Genomic DNA, 16,638 nt, shown 5'->3' with positions numbered 1-16,638 from the left:
CGGACGGACCGACGGACGGACAGACAGACGGACATGGCCAGATCGACTCGGCTATTGATCCTGATCAAGAATATATATACTTTATATGGGTGGAAACACTTTCTTCTGCCTGTTACATACTTTTTAACGAATCTAGTATACCCTTTTACTCTACGAGTAACGGGTAAAAAAAGAGAGAACGCTATAGTCAAGTTCCCGGACTATCTGATACCCGTTACTCAGCTGCTGGAAGTAGGAAGAAGACAGTTTGTGAGCGTGGCAAAAATAATTTTGACAAGTCGAGAGAGAAACAGACAGGACTAACAAATATGTGAAAATTTTCAGTTTTGTGCGTTTTGTGGGCGTAGCAAAAAGTTTTTCTGCATATCGATGGAAATTTAAAGCACTAATAAAAAATCACGCCATTCTTACGCCCAAATACGCCTCAAACCTCTACGCATTTCTAACGACATTTCAAAAAGTGTTGAAATTTCTCGTTCGCAATGCCACTAGCTGAGTTACGGGTATCTGATAGTTGTGGGTCCCCGACTATAGCATTTTCTCTTCTTATAAATAAAACAGAGCGGCATGGCTATTATATTTACCTCAACTGTATAGTCTTACTATATTAAGCATGCCAGTATACATGCTTTGTAAATTAACGTTGCCTTCATTTACATGAGCACCCTATTTATACATTTCAGCGCCATAAATTACCTTAAAGTGTTTGTGGTCAAAGTACTTACCATTTTTGTGGAATTGATAATAGAACAGAAGTTCATGTAGTATGTATAAAAGAGCGCCCATTAATTTTGGAAGCCTAGTTGCAAATTGTTTCGCAATTCGTCTATACGTTTTTATTTATTTTATTCCAAAAGAGCTAAAGATTTTACCAAACAAGTTAAAATTTAAAAAATATTATTGATTTAAAAGAATAAATCGAAAATTTTTAATAAAAATGGAGTCAACAAAAAATAAGAAATATTCTAGATCGTTTCCTGATAGTGACGGTGACGATATAGTAATATCTGGAATGGCAGGAAAATTTCCCAACTGCCGCAACATAACAGAATACCAATATAAACTTTACAACAAGGTAAATATAAAAAATGTAAAAAGCGTGCATAACCTTCACAGAACTGCATTTAAAAACGAAAGTAAACCCAATTCTCGTCTATGGCCTGATAATTAAGATAGTTATATAAATACATTTGTGTGAAATACCATGTTTATTTTCATGACCACTAAGGTATAGGTCCATGTAGTGGGGTGTGTAATTTCCAAATATCTCACTTACCATAAGACAGACAAGCAGATAGTCGAATACGGCTAGATCGATAATAAAGTATTATTTCTATATCCGCTACTGATGTTGGCGTTACTATGGTGGCCAACAAAAAATAATATCAAAATTATGAAGATACATTTTTATAGAACTTTTTGGAAACTGTCAAATGATAAAATAAATTTAATTTCAAAAGGATGGGCGTGGCATTTTCTTGAATTTTTTGGGCGTTTGAATGGGCGTGTCAACAAACTTGCGCTGAATCTGAACCGCATAAACCGCAAATAACTGACACTCAAACATTAAAAATGTTTTGATTTTTTATGGAATATTTCTATTAATATGTTAAATACATTTTATTTGACTAGCTATTTTTAATGTTTTTTTAAAATAAACCTAGTTAATGGAGGATGGATCATAATTTCGGTGATCATTAACTGTTTTTATTCGGTATAAAACACTTCTTAAATATGTTATTTCTGTAAAGGTATATAAATTTCTCCTACCAATGCTAGCGTTGTATTTGTTTTTTTTACTTTCTATTTTTCCATTTTCGCGACGCCCACTTTGACACCCCAAATCCTAAAATGTCAAGCCAACATTTTTTTAAATGTTTTAATTTTTAAAATTTTTTTGACAATGCTTATATACCGAATATAAAACAAATGGTGATACTTCCTCACACTCTCACTAGTATAGTAACGCATATAGGGTGCTTTCTGTTTATGCAAGCGTTGTTTATTCTAAAACCAATTGTGATGGATATAAGCCAGCAGGTATCACACATCCGTCAGGTATTGTGCAAGAGAAGTTGCTAGAACAGTTTTACAAGTATATAGACAATAAACCGAGTGTTTTGGGCTACTTGAAAGCTCACAGTACAGGCACAGTAGTCGGTGATCCAGAAGAATGCAAAGCAATTGATAATGTTTTATGTAGTTAACGGGATGAGCCATTATTAGTTGGCTCTGTGAAGTCAAATTGTTGACTAACGCCATTAATTTGATCAGCCCTAAGCCTCTGTTCTGGATTAGCCAATACGGCTTAACTAACATTTTAATTTGGGACACTCTCATAGTGCATGTGTTTTTTTTTGCCTGTGCTAGTTGATGTCTGAGGTTCCCTAAGACGAGTTCTTCATCACTATCACATTGCGATTTGCTTTCCCTATATGGGCCTGGGTAACTCATAATACTTAATATTTTAATTCGCCAGAATTTTAGCATCTTGGAATTGGCATCTGAAAATGTTTACTTAGAGTCGGCTAATAATAATTTGCTTTCATTTATGAGTCACATTGACAGTCGCCCTTATATTTTATATGTTAAGATTTTGGGTACATAAGTGGTTTATTTTCTCTCAGTGTAATTTGAAGTTGTCTTAGACTTGATCAGCCCACTTACATATTTTTTGGGTTGTGGATTCTGTTTGGTTGGGTGCCAATTATGTTCTATCATATACATATATATATAGGTTCTATCATATATATTGGTTAGCCAAATTGGTTGACTTCTGGGAGGTCCCACGCAGCAGTCTTTGCACGGGATTGCAGGTAGAGATCCAAATATAGAATTAGGATGATTACTTCTAGGCTTCTGGCCTAGAGTGATAACAAAACAAGAGAGAACGCTATAGTCGAGTTCCCCGACTATCTGATACCCGTTACTCAGCTAGTGGAAGGGAAAAGGAGAGTCTTAAACACAGTTTTTGGCGGTTTGTAGGCGTTATAGTGGGCGTGGCAGAAAGTTTCTTGGCAAATCGATAGAAATTCACAAGACCAATATAAAAATGAAAAAATATCAAAACATTTTTCAAAAGTGTAGGCGTATCAGCTTTGGGCGGTTTGAGAGCGTTAGAGTGGGCGTGGCAAAAAGTTTTTTGGTAAATCGATAGAAAATTACAAGACTAATACAAAAGTGAAAAAATTTCAAAACATTTTTCAAAAGTGTGGGCGTGGCAGTTTTGGGCGGTTTGTGGGCGTGGCAACATGAATCGATAAACTTGCGCTGCTTCTATGTCCCTGGAGTTTGTATGCGTTAAGACAATTGATCAGTAATAAGTCCACCCTAGAGTCCACTGATTCAATAAAGAGCACAAGCTCATAAATCGAAACACCGGCAATTCGTCGTATATTTTTATACCCGTTACTCGTAGAGTAAAAGGGTATACTAGATTCGTTGAAAAGTATGTAACAGGCAGAAGGAAGCGTTTCCGACCATATAAAGTATATATATTCTTGATCAGGATTAATAGCGGAGTCGATCTGGCCATGTCCGTCTGTCCGTCCGTCCGTCTGTCCGTCCGTATGAACGTCGAGATCTCAGGAACTACAAAAGCTAGAAAGTTGAGATTAGGCATACAGACTCCAGGGACATAGACGCAACGCATGTTTGTCGATTCATGTTGCCACGCCCACTCTAACGCCCACAAACCGCCCAAAACTGCGACGCCCACATTTTTGAAAAATGTTTTAATATTTTTTCATTTTTGTATTGGTCTTGTAAATTTCTATCGATTTGCCAAAAAACGTTTTGCCACGCCCACTCTAACGCCCACAAACCGCCCAAAACTGCCACGCCCACACTTTTGAAAAATGTTTTAATATTTTTACATTTTTGTATTGGTCTTGAAAATTTCTATCGATTTGCAAAGAAACTTTTTGCCACGCCCACTCTAACGCCCACAAACCGCCCAAAGCTGCCACGCCCACACTTTTGAAAAATGTTTTGATATTTTTTCATTTTTGTATTAGTCTTGTAAATTTCTATCTATTCGCCAAAAAACTTTTGGCCACGCCCACTCTAACGCCCACAAACCGCCAAAAACTGTCCTTCGCACTTACACTAGCTGAGTAACGGGTATCAGATAGTCGGGGAACTCGACTATAGCGTTCTCTCTTGTTTTTTGAATATTTTACAAATAATTTTTTTTTTTAATTTAACTTATTATTTAAATTATGCATAGAATTTAAGTGTAAGTAAGAATAAAAACATAAAAATTGCGGAGTCTTGTGCTGCTTCTTGTCCTACGCAGTTCGGTCCAGCTATGTTTTAGTTACTTTGGAAAATGGGTTTACATGTTACATTAACCATAAAATGAAAAATATTAGTATCATATATCATCGATAATCTAAAATGTCTTAAAACGATTTACTTTAAATTATCACTTTTGTGAGTTGTATTTGTTGTCGCTTATGAAATAAATCCATTACCTGGAATAATTAATAAATAAAATTTAAATATGATTACAACTTGGTACTCAATAATTATCGCGTCTGCTTCTCACAAAAATATGGTCGCAAGTAACGCCTTTAGAAATCCGTTAATCTATTTCTCTTATTGTTATTTTCCTTTTGATAGTCCCCGTCCCTTTAACCCACATAATTTGTCCTTGCAATCACAAATTTAATATTTCTTATGATGCCTAGAGGCAATTAATGATTTTTGATGATTTTGTTTGAAATATTATTCATCACATTAACATCGCTTTTAAATCGGTTTAAACTTTTAGGAGGGAGATCGCGCGCAAGACAGTCGGGAGAAGCAGTTGGCTCTGCTAGCGTAGCCGATGATTATGTGATGTTTTTTCTAGCGATGAGTTTTAGAACTGCAGGAAAATTTTATAAAAATATTAACTTATGTACCACCTTTTTTTATGTGTACGGAGTTGGTACTTTTTATAAAAATCCAGTATGTGCATGAAAGTTACTTCATAAAACTTCTTACAAAAAAAAAGATGGTAAGCGAGTTATGCAAGCGTTGTTTATTCTAAAACCAACTGGAATGGATACAAGACAGAGGGTATCACATATCCGTCAGGTATTGTGCAAGTGAAGTTGCTAGAACAGTTTTACAAGGATATAGACCATAAATTGAGTGACTTGGGCTACTTGGAAGCTCACAGTACAGGCACGGTAGTCGGTGATCCAGAAGAATGCAAAGCAATTATAAATGTTTCATGTAGTCAACGAAAAGAGCCATTATTAGTTGGCTCTGTGAAGTCAAATGTTGGTCATTCCGAAGCAGCTTCTGGAATCTGCTCCTTGGTAAAAGCTTGCTTTGCCTTTGAAACTGGCTTAATTGCTCCAAATATAAACTTTACGGAGGTAAAACAAGTTATTGCACCCTTAGCAGAGGGTAGGTTGATTGTTGTAAAAGACGTAATACCTCTACCAAAACCCTATATTGGGATAAACTCCTTTAGGTTTGGCGGAGCTAATGCACATGCACTATTAAAAGGTTATCCAAAGTCGAAAAATAATTTTGGAATACCTCCAGATGATGTGCCGCGGCTACTCACATGGGCAGGAAGAACAGAGAAAGCTGTTCAAGAGATTTTTAATGCAGTAGAAAAACATCCGCTGGATGATGAGTTCGTTGGATTGCTTCAAAATATACAAGAGGAAGATGTGTCTGGTGTGGTATTCCGTGGGTATGCAATTTTCGCAAAGCAAGGTACTCGACCATGCAAGTCATTGGCAACAGAAGTTCAGCATTACACTGGCCTTCAGCGTCCCATTGTTTGGGTTTATAGCGGAATGGGATCACAATGGAACGAAATGTGGGCTTCGTTAATGATAATACCTCGCCTCCGGGAATCAATCGAAATTTGTCACTAAACATTATTGCCTAAAGGCCTGGATCTTATACATATATTAACATCCAGTGATCCGGAAATTTACCTTTCGTTCGTTGAAATTACCGCTGTCCAGATCGGGATAACAGATGTCTTACGTTCTTTAAACTTGCAGCCTGATTACATTATTGGTCACTCTGTAGGTGAATTAGGGTGCGCATATGCGGATGGTGGCCTGACTGCTCAACAAATGATGTTGGCCGCATATTATCGAGGAAGAGTAAGCGTGGACCTCGAAAAAATAAGAGGTTCAATGGCAGCAGTAGGTCTAAGCTTTAAAACTGTTCTAAATATGCTGCCTAAGTCCATCGAAACGGCTTGCCATAATGGCCCGGACTCGTGCACAATATCTGGTCCACTTGAAGATGTTTCCCAATTTGTAGCTGATTTAAAAACGAAGGGAATCTTTGCAAAGGAAGTGCCTTGCTCAAATATAGCTTATCACTCAAAATATATTTCACATATGGGGCCGCCATTACATGTGTGAATGAAATTATCCCCCATCCTAAACCTAGAACTAAAAAATGGTTGAGTACTAGTGTCCCTAAAATCGACTGGAATAAGGATCAAGCAAAGTTTTGCTCTGCAGAATATCATACGAATAACCTGTTAAATAGTGTACTTTTTGAGGAAACTTTTTCGTTGTTACCTCAAAATTCATTAACTATAGAAGTAGCGCCTCATGGACTTTTAGGAGCTATTCTTAAAAGGGCAATGCCTAGTGGTGTACATATTCCTCCAACAAACAGAGAGTATGTATAAATTATATTAAAAATTTGAACTAAGTGTGGGTATTTAATTAAAACTCACCTCAAGCGTAATCTCTTGTTATACCCGTTACTCGTAGAGTAAAAGGGTATACTAGATTCGTTGAAAAGTATGTAACAGGCAGAAGGAAGGGTTTCCGACCATATAAAGTATAAATATTCTTGATCAGGATCAAAAGCCTAGTCGATATGGCCATGTCTGTCTGCCCGTCCGTATGAACGCTCCCCCATCCTAAACCTAAAACTAAAAAATGGTTGAGTACTAGTGTCCCTAAAATCGACTGGAATAAGGATCAAGCAAAGTTTTGCTCTGCAGAATATCATACGAATAACCTGTTAAATAGTGTACTATTTGAGGAAACATTTTCGTTGTTACCTCAAAATTCATTAACTATAGAAGTAGCGCCTCATGGACTTTTAGGAGCTATTCTTAAAAGGGCAATGCCTAGTGGTGTACATATTCCTCCAACAAACAGAGAGTATGTATAAATTATATTAAAAATTTGAACTAAGTGTGGGTATTTAATTAAAACTCACCTTAAGCGTAATCTCTTGTTATACCCGTTACTCGTAGAGTAAAAGGGTATACTAGATTCGTTGAAAAGTATGTAACAGGCAGAAGGAAGGGTTTCCGACCATATAAAGTATAAATATTCTTGATCAGGATCAAAAGCCTAGTCGATATGGCCATGTCTGTCTGCCCGTCCGTATGAACGCTGAGATCCCAGGAACTACAAAAGCTAAAAAGTTGAGATTAAACATACAGACTCCAGAGACATAGGCGCCACGCAAGTTTGTCGAAACATGTTGCCACGCCCACTCTAACGCCCACAAACCGCCTGAAACTTTCAGTGTTAAAGACTCTTCTTCGCACAATCACTCTTCTTCGCACAATTCTCAGCTATTTGAAGTGCGAAGGAGAGTCTTCAGCACTGACACTTTTTAGCGGTTTGTGGGCGTTAGAGTGGGCGTGGAAAAAAGTTTTGCAACAAAATCTAATCTACATCTAATTGTACGATAATAAAAAATTGAAAAAATATCAACTTATTTTTCAAAAGTGTGGGCGTGGCAGTTTTGAATCGACAAACTTGCGCTGCGTCTATTTCTCTGGAGTCTGTATGCTTAATCTCAACTTTCTGGCTTTTGTCGTTCCTGGGATCTCATATGGACGGACATACGGGCAGACAGACATGGCCATATCGACTCGGCTATTGATCCTGATCAAGTATATTTATACTTAATATGGTCGGAAACCCTTCCTTCTGCCTGTTACATACTTTTCAACGTATCAAGTATACCCTTTTACTCTACGAGTAACTGGTATATTAATACGAAAACCAATTATTTTACAAGTCTAACTCAATAACGTCAGAGAGATATACGCAAAAATGAACTGCAGACTATGCGCAATATCGGAAATAATCGTCTACATACTTGCATATTTTTATTTTCTTCATTATCTGAGTAGCGGGTATCTGATAGTAGAGTAACTCAACTTTTAAGTTCTCTTTTTTTTCGAATTTACGTCCAGCTCGGAGCTTTTGGGATCCTTATTATATAGACGATATTAATTGTTCCTAGAAGATTGCAAGTCTCTTCTCCTAGGCGCTTCAAGTTTTCGACCATTATGGTGTTTTATTATTCGCATTCTTTCCCTTCTACCGTCTCGTCATCGAATATAATAAGAAACTAATTTTGAATATTTAAATATTAATAAAAACATTGTTTAATATTTTAGATTGACATGGTTGACGATGATGAACGCCGATGGCGTCATTTCAATCCGGAGATACCAAAAAGATCTGGGAAAATTAGTGAACTTGAAAAGTTTGATGCAACCTTTTTTGGAGTTCATTTTAAGCAAGCACACACCATGGATCCGCAAACACGTATTCTAATTGAGACAGCTTATGAGGCTGTTATCGATTCTGGAGTTAATCCTAAAAGTCTACGTGGATCAAAAACTGGAGTGTACATAGGCTCTTGTATATCTGAATCTGAAAAAACTTGGTTTTATGAAAAGGTTTCTTCTGGCGGGTTCGGAATAACTGGATGTAGTCGAGCTATGATGGCTAACAGAATTTCGTACTGCTTAGGACTAGAAGGTCCTTCATTTTTACTTGATACAGCTTGTTCTAGTTCGATGTACGCTTTAGACAATGCATTCAGCGCTATTCGAAATGGTGAAATTGACGCTGCAATTATAGGTGGTTCTAATTTACTTCTTCACCCATTTGTAACTCTTCAGTTTGCACGGTAAGCCAGAAAATATGGGTTAATATATTATATTTCTTTATTAATAATTTAGGCTTGGCGTACTGGCGCCAGATGGATTTTGTCGTCCCTTTGATAAGAATGCTAGTGGTTACACACGATCGGAGACCATTAATTGCTTATTCTTACAAAAAAAAAAAGATGCGAAAAGAGTTTATGCAAGCGTTGTTTATTCTAAGACCAACTGTGATGGATACAAGCCAGAGGGTATCACATATCCGTCAGGTATTGTGCAAGAGAAGTTGCTAGAACAGTTTTACAAGGATATAGACCATAAACCGAGTGACTTGGGCTACTTAGAAGCTCACAGCACAGGCACGGTAGTCGGTGATCCAGAAGAATGCAAAGCAATTGATAATGTTTTATGTAGTCAACGGAAAGAGCCATTATTAGTTGGCTCTGTGAAGTCAAATGTTGGTCATTCCGAAGCAGCTTCTGGAATCTGCTCCTTGGTAAAAGCTTGCTTTGCCTTTGAAACTGGCTTAATTGCTCCAAATATAAACTTTACGGAGGTAAAACAAGTTATTGCACCCTTAGCAGAGGGTAGGTTGATTGTTGTAAAAGACGTAATACCTCTACCAAAACCCTATATTGGGATAAACTCCTTTGGGTTTGGCGGAGCTAATGCACATGCACTATTAAAAGGTTATCCAAAGTCGAAAAATAATTTTGGAATACCTCCAGATGATGTGCCGCGGCTACTCACATGGGCAGGAAGAACAGAGGAAGCTGTTCAAGAGATTTTTAATGCAGTAGAAAAACATCCGCTGGATGCTGAGTTCGTTGGATTGCTTCAAAATATACAAGAGGAAGATGTGTCTGGTATGGTATTTCGTGGGTATGCAATTTTCGCAAAGCAAGGTACTCGACCATGCAAGTCATTGGCAACAGAAGTTCAGCATTACACTGGCCTTCAGCGTCCCATTGTTTGGGTTTATAGCGGAATGGGATCACAATGGAACGAAATGGGAGCTTCGTTAATGATAATACCTCGCTTCCGGGAATCAATCGAAATTTGTCACCAAACATTATTGCCCAAAGGCCTGGATCTTATACATATATTAACATCCAGTGATCCGGAAATTTACCTTAATATTTTAAATTCGTTCGTAGGAATTGCCGCTGTCCAGATCGGGCTAACAGATGTCTTACGTTCTTTAAACTTGCAGCCTGATTACATTATTGGTCACTCTGTAGGTGAATTAGGGTGCGCATATGCGGATGGTGGCCTGACTGCTCAACAAATGATGTTGGCCGCATATTATCGAGGAAGAGTAAGCGTGGACCTCGAAAAAATAAGAGGTTCAATGGCAGCAGTAGGTCTAAGCTTTAAAACTGTTCTAAATATGCTGCCTAAGTCCATCGAAACGGCTTGCCATAATGGCCCGGACTCGTGCACAATATCTGGTCCACTTGAAGATGTTTCCCAATTTGTAGCTGATTTAAAAACGAAGGGAATCTTTGCAAAGGAAGTGCCTTGCTCAAATATAGCTTATCACTCAAAATATATTTCACACATGGGGCCGCCATTACTTCAATATATGAATGAAATTATCCCACATCCTAAGCCTAGAACTAAAAAATGGTTGAGTACTAGTGTCCCTAAAATCGACTGGAATAAGGATCAAGCAAAGTTTTGCTCTGCAGAATATCATACGAATAACCTGTTAAATAGTGTACTCTTTGAGGAAACATTTTCGTTGTTACCTAAAAATTCATTAACTATAGAAGTAGCGCCTCATGGACTTTTAGGAGCTATTCTTAAAAGGTCAATGCCTAGTGGTGTACATATTCCTCTCACAAACAGGGGTAACCAAAATAATGCGGCATTTTTTTTGTCGGCTCTGGGAAAGTATGTATAAGTTATATTGGAAATTGTAACTCAATATAATTCATTTCATTTATCTTGTAGAATATATTTAAATGGAGTTTTAGTACCCGTTGCAAACTTATATGAAAGAATACAGTTTCCTGTTTCACGCACAACGCCCAGTGTTAGCTCGCTTATTCGCTGGGATCATAGTGAGGACTGGTTCGTAACAAAATACGAGAATATGAAAACCAAGTCCAGCGGAGAACGTGTGTTTTCAGTTAATTTAGCGAGTGACAACGAAGAGTTCTTAAGTGGACATATAATAGATGGAAAAATCCTTGTTCCAGCTACATGCTATCTTCAATATGTTTGGGAAACATTTTCACTTATGTACCATGGACCGAGCTATATGGATGTTCCCGTTGAATTCGAGGATATACGTTTCATGAGAGCTACAAGTATGCCAGTTAATGGTAAAGTGGAGTTAACCGTTATGATTCACTATGGCACTGGCCATTTTGAGGTATTTACAATTTTATTAAATATTCACATTTTATTTATTATTCATTAATACATTTTTTAGATAACAGAATTGGGCAGTTCAGTGGTTACCGGTATTATTCGTGAGACTGAAAAACCATCTATTCCAGAGGTTTATAATTACCAAAGTAATTCGAAGTTTCCCATGATTGCCAAGAAAGACTTTTACAAGGAGCTTAAACTCCGTGGTTATCATTACAATGGCGCATTTCAAGCCGTTCATTTGGCCCGTTCAGATGGTTTGTTTGGACAGGTCCAATGGAATTATAATTGGGTTACCTTCATGGACGCAATGCTTCAAATTCAAATATTGGGAACTGATTCACGAAATCTCTTATTACCCACCAAAATTCGGAAACTTAAGATAAATGGAGTGCATCATTTCGATTTAATGACCAAAATGGATCCGGAAAATCGAGTTTTTGATGTTTATGTGGACCCCATGTACGATCGGATCATAGCGGGTGGAATAGAAATTGTCGGGTTACATGCTAGTCTAGTGCAAAGACGAAGACCTCCCGGAATTCCAGTTCTTGAGGAATATGTATTTCTCCCGTTTTCTTCATCCTCTATTCTTTCTTTACGAAATGCTGCCCGTGTTTGCGTTCAAATCGCTATTGAGAATAATCCCACCCTAAAATTGAAATTGGTAGAGGTTGGTACTGATGGGATAAATCTCATGCTAACTGAATTTATTGAAGCAATTCAAGATTTACCCGTCATTACTGGCGAATATACCCTTTTAACATCTCAAAATCTAGAAGATATTGCTGGAGTTCATATTGAAAATAATAGTTTGTCTACTCAAACTAATTGTCATATTGTTTTATTGGGAGGCTATGAAGAAGACGAATTACAAAATAAAATTACGTCTGCACACAGTGTACTAGTCGACAATGGATATATTGTGCTCCGACAAAAATCTATAAAAAATGTGTCTTGTAAAATATCGGAACATTTTCGTATAATTACAAGAATTCCGATAGATAAAACTGAAGAAAATGTTGTCCTGTTACAGAAAATTTCAAAAAAACTCGCAGTGCAGCCTATTTTAGTGAAAGTATCTCAATACGATAAAGCATTTGACTGGATTTCAGACTTGCAGACTGCAATTACAACAAAAGCCCCAGTGGTTGTGTATTCGTTTAACGAAGTATTGAACGGACTGATTGGTCTTGTAAACTGTTTGCGAAAAGAACCTGATGGTAATTTGATAAGATGCTTTTTTATTGATGATGACTGTGCCCCAGATTTTGACCTGTCTCACCCTTTTTATTCGACTCAGTATTCATTGGGTTTGGCGTTTAACATTTATCGCAATGTAAGTCTGATCTTTATATTTGTCATATATTCCTTTTCACCTAAAATATATAAATATATCTTTAATAAGGGTTTTTGGGGAAGCTATAGGCATTTGCAATTACTCAAAAATGATGAGCCATCGGAGAGACTAGATCACATTTACGGAAACGTCATTCAACGTGGAGATTTGTCGAGCTTGCAATGGATAAAAGGACCTTTAGAATCAAAAAATTGCCAGATTAAAATAGCTTTCTCTTCCTTAAATTTTCGAGATGTAATGCTAGCAACTGGTCGGTTAGCCGTTGAATTATATGGGTCAAGCCGAATAGATCAAAACTGTGTATTGGGGTTTGAATACTCTGGCATCAATATGTTAACTGGACGTCGAATAATGAGCATGGTCGTTAAAGGTGGTGTAGCTTCCTATGTACAAGAACCATCAAAACTTATTTGGGATATTCCCGATCACTGGTCATTACAAGAGGCAGCTACAGTGCCAGTGGTGTATATAACTGTATACTATGCATTCTTTATGGCAACCGATATCCGAAAAGGAAAAAGCATTCTTATACATGCTGGTACTGGAGGCATTGGTTTAGCAGCTATCCGAGTAGCATTGGCTTATAACTTGGAAGTTTTCACAACATGTAGTACTGCTCAAAAAAAAGAATTCTTATTAAACACTTTTCCGAAACTAAAAGGTAATATTAAAAAAAAATTACAATTTAATAAATATTAGCAAATGTTTGAGAATTTCTATTTTATAAAAAGAATTTTTTCTAGCTCGAAGATAAGTTTTGGCTTAGATTTAAAAACCAACCAGCACCACAAAAGTGAGGACTAGTATCAAACTGATCTTATTAGGAACTAGAACCTGAGGTTACAAGTGTTGAGCGCATGGTTACTCATATTCATTGCTGTTTAAATCAAGAAATATCTAAGCCGATACTAGACTCCGGGTTAGATTAATTGTAACATATAACAGAAATTCTTTTCAAATATTAGGTTCCCATATTGGAAACTCTCGAGATACATCATTCGAGCTTATGGTGCAGCGTGAGACGAATGGAAAAGGGGTAGACTTTGTTTTGAACTCATTATCCGAAGAAAAGCTGCTGGCTTCATTGCGTTGTCTTGGAAAGTCAGGACATTTCTTGGAAATTGGAAAATTTGATATGGCCAGCGATAACAAGATTGGATTGGGTTGCTTTTTAAAAGAAATTACTTTCCATGCGGTACTGGCTGATAGTCTTCTTGTGGCTCCTGAGGAAGATATTTGGGTAATAGGTTAATTAAAAAACATAGGAATCTAATCCCTCTAATTTATCTCTTGTTTAATAGCACTTAAAAGCCCTTATTGACTTGGACATTTCTAAAGGAATCATTCAACCGTTACCCGTTAAAGTGTTCCCGGCTCATGAAATTGAACAGGCCTTCAGACATTTGGTTGGTGGCAAACACATAGGAAAAGTTGTTATTCAAGTTCGTGAGCAGCCACACGATCCATCAACATTACCTGTCCGCGTTCTTAGCCAAGTTTATTTTAAGCCTAATCTTACTTATGTTATTCCTGGTGGCCTAGGAGGTTTTGGAATGGAATTGTCTGATTGGATGGCTCTACGTGGAGCTCGAAAGCTTTTGCTGAGCTCTAGCCGTGGCATTACAAAAGATTATCAGTTATTTAGAATTGCGTAAGTCAATTCATAATTTAATGTGTATTTTAATATATATTTAGTGATATTTTCAAATTAGGCTTTGGAAAACTTATGGCTGCGAAGTCGCTGTAAGTACCGCAGATATTGCATCAAAAAAGGGATGCGCTCAACTACTTTCTGAGGCTACTGGTATGGGCCCAGTGGGAGGAATTTTTAATCTCGCAGTTGCGTTAAAAGATAACATTTTTCCAAACCAAAATGTAAACCAATTTTTAGAATGCTTTGCACCAAAAGCTATCGCAACCAAAAACCTGGACGACCTATCCCGAATTTATTGTCCAGAGCTGGAACATTTCGTAGTTTTTTCCAGCGTGTCTTGTGGCCGGGGAAATGCCGGCCAATCAAATTATGGAATGGCTAATTCAGTTATGGAACGTATAATTGAGCATCGCAATAGAGACGGCTTTCCAGGTAAAGCTATTCAATGGGGTGCAGTCGGTGAAGTGGGCTTAGTGGCAGATATGGCAGAAGACAAAATAGACATGGAAATAGGAGGTACTCTACAACAACGAATTTCATCGTGTATCCAGGAACTGGACCACTTACTTAGCGCTGATGCATCAATTGTTTCAAGCATGGTGGTCGCTGAAAAACGCACTGTGCGGACTGGGCATGAAAGCGTTATTGACGCCGTCATGAATATAATGGGAATACGAGACTTAAAATCAGTTTCTTTAGGTACAACACTTTCAGAAATGGGTATGGACTCTTTAATGGCTGTTGAGATTAAGCAAACTTTAGAACGCGACTTCGAGTTAGTTTTGACTCCACAAGATTTACGACTGCTGACTTTTCAAAAACTCCAAGAGTTTATTGACGCTAAAGAAAAAGAGAATACAGATGACAAGAAAATTATATTTGCTTCCGACAATAAGCTTTTGGGAATGGAGCTATTAATTCGAAACTTAGGCGATGAAGCGAACTGTGACCAAGTAATAATCCCGCTCAAGACATCTGCAGCTCCCTCAAAACAGAACCTTCAACCAAACATTTTTATACCTGGATTAGAGGGTACAGCTGGAGGTGCATGGTACAAATTAGGATCAAGTCTGCAAAGCCGGGCTAGTGTTTTACAGCTCCATCAGTTTGCACATTTGGAAAATCTTAAAGATGTGGCACAGCAAAGCTTTGATGTAAATAAGATGTTATATATCATGTACAGCTTATTAACTATTGTCTTATATTTTACAGCAAGTTAAACCCATTTTAAAGCAAACAGAACCCTTTTATATAATTGGATACTCGTTTGGAACGTTTATAGCTTTACAGCTTGCTGAGTTGCTCGAAAATTCTGGGTTCCGTGGACATATTATGTTATTAGATGGAGCACCACATTTTTTGAAACGACTTACTAATTTACACTTGGGCGAAAAATTTTCGGATAACGACCTTTATGATCTACTGTTTTCTAGTATTGTTAATCATATATTTCCAGAAGAATCTAAGGAGTCTATATCCGCAGTCTTTCACCAAGTGGACTGCCTCTCAGAAAAAATGTCGCTGTTCATGGAATATGTTGAAAAACAAAATATATACAGCAAGAAATACTCTTCGACAATGGTAAAAGCCATGTTCAACAGAGTAAAAATGGCTGCTTCCTTTGATTTAGATGGTATAGCCAAAATTAAATCTCCAATTACTTTAGTTCGGCCGGCTGAGGCTTCACTGCAAGATATTGATGAAGACTATTGCATTTCGTTACTGACATCTGGGGCTGTAACACTGAAAGTAATTGAAGGAAATCATACAACTATGTTAGATAATCCAGCGCTAAGTCAGATAATTGATGATTTTGATCCAGTACTTCTGGAAGATAAACATTTTGAAGAATATATAAGAAATGACAAACCGGTTTCAGTTGTATAAAAAATTATTATAAAACTTTCAGTTGTTCCACTTATTAAAAAATATTTATGTATGTAATTTTCTTATTATTTGACAAATAAATTGCATTGATAAACTAGTTCACATTATTTTATTTCTGTCAAGATCACCTGCAGATATACTTCCGTAAATCAAGATGGAAAGTATCACGGTTGGAACTTTTTCTTATTATACCCGTTACTCGTAGAGTAAAAGGGTATACTAGATTCGTTGAAAAGTATGTAACAGGCAGAAGGAAGCGTTTCTGACCATATAAAGTATATATATTCTTGATCAGCATTAATAGTCGAGTCGATCTGGCCATGTCCGTCTGTCTGCCCGTCCGTATGAACGCTGAGATCTCAGGAACTACAAAAGCTTGAAAGTTGAGATTAGGCATACAGACTCCAGACTCCAGACGCAGCGCATGTTTGTCGATTTATGTTGCCACGCCCACTCTAACGC

General features: G+C 37.3%; 1 protein-coding gene across 3 annotated transcripts; it reads left to right on the top strand.

Moving 5' to 3' along the window:
• Positions 1-920: 920 nt before the first annotated feature.
• On the top strand, positions 921-16,228 carry LOC26535420 (fatty acid synthase). Of its 3 annotated transcripts, XM_015189284.3 has the most exons (10): positions 921-1,075; positions 8,405-8,922; positions 8,975-10,792; positions 10,853-11,276; positions 11,337-12,614; positions 12,684-13,296; positions 13,601-13,875; positions 13,937-14,286; positions 14,348-15,443; positions 15,502-16,228. In XM_015189284.3, the coding sequence occupies exons 1-10, from the start codon at positions 938-940 to the stop codon at positions 16,174-16,176; spliced, it is 7,185 nt and encodes a 2,394-aa protein (XP_015044770.2). In that variant the 5' UTR covers positions 921-937; the 3' UTR covers positions 16,177-16,228. The 3 variants fall into 3 exon arrangements, with proteins under 3 accessions (XP_015044770.2, XP_039231198.1, XP_039231197.1); XM_039375264.1 differs by lacking the exons at positions 921-1,075; positions 8,405-8,922 and adding an exon at positions 5,886-5,939 and having other exon boundaries at positions 10,023-10,792; XM_039375263.1 differs by lacking the exons at positions 921-1,075; positions 8,405-8,922 and adding an exon at positions 5,963-6,360 and having other exon boundaries at positions 10,456-10,792.
• The last annotated feature ends 410 nt before the right edge of the window (positions 16,229-16,638 follow it).

This window comes from Drosophila yakuba, chromosome 3R, assembly GCF_016746365.2.
Source record: "Drosophila yakuba strain Tai18E2 chromosome 3R, Prin_Dyak_Tai18E2_2.1, whole genome shotgun sequence".
In the NCBI taxonomy this organism is placed as follows: domain Eukaryota; kingdom Metazoa; phylum Arthropoda; class Insecta; order Diptera; family Drosophilidae; genus Drosophila; species Drosophila yakuba.
This window is presented reverse-complemented; position numbering and strand designations above follow the sequence as displayed.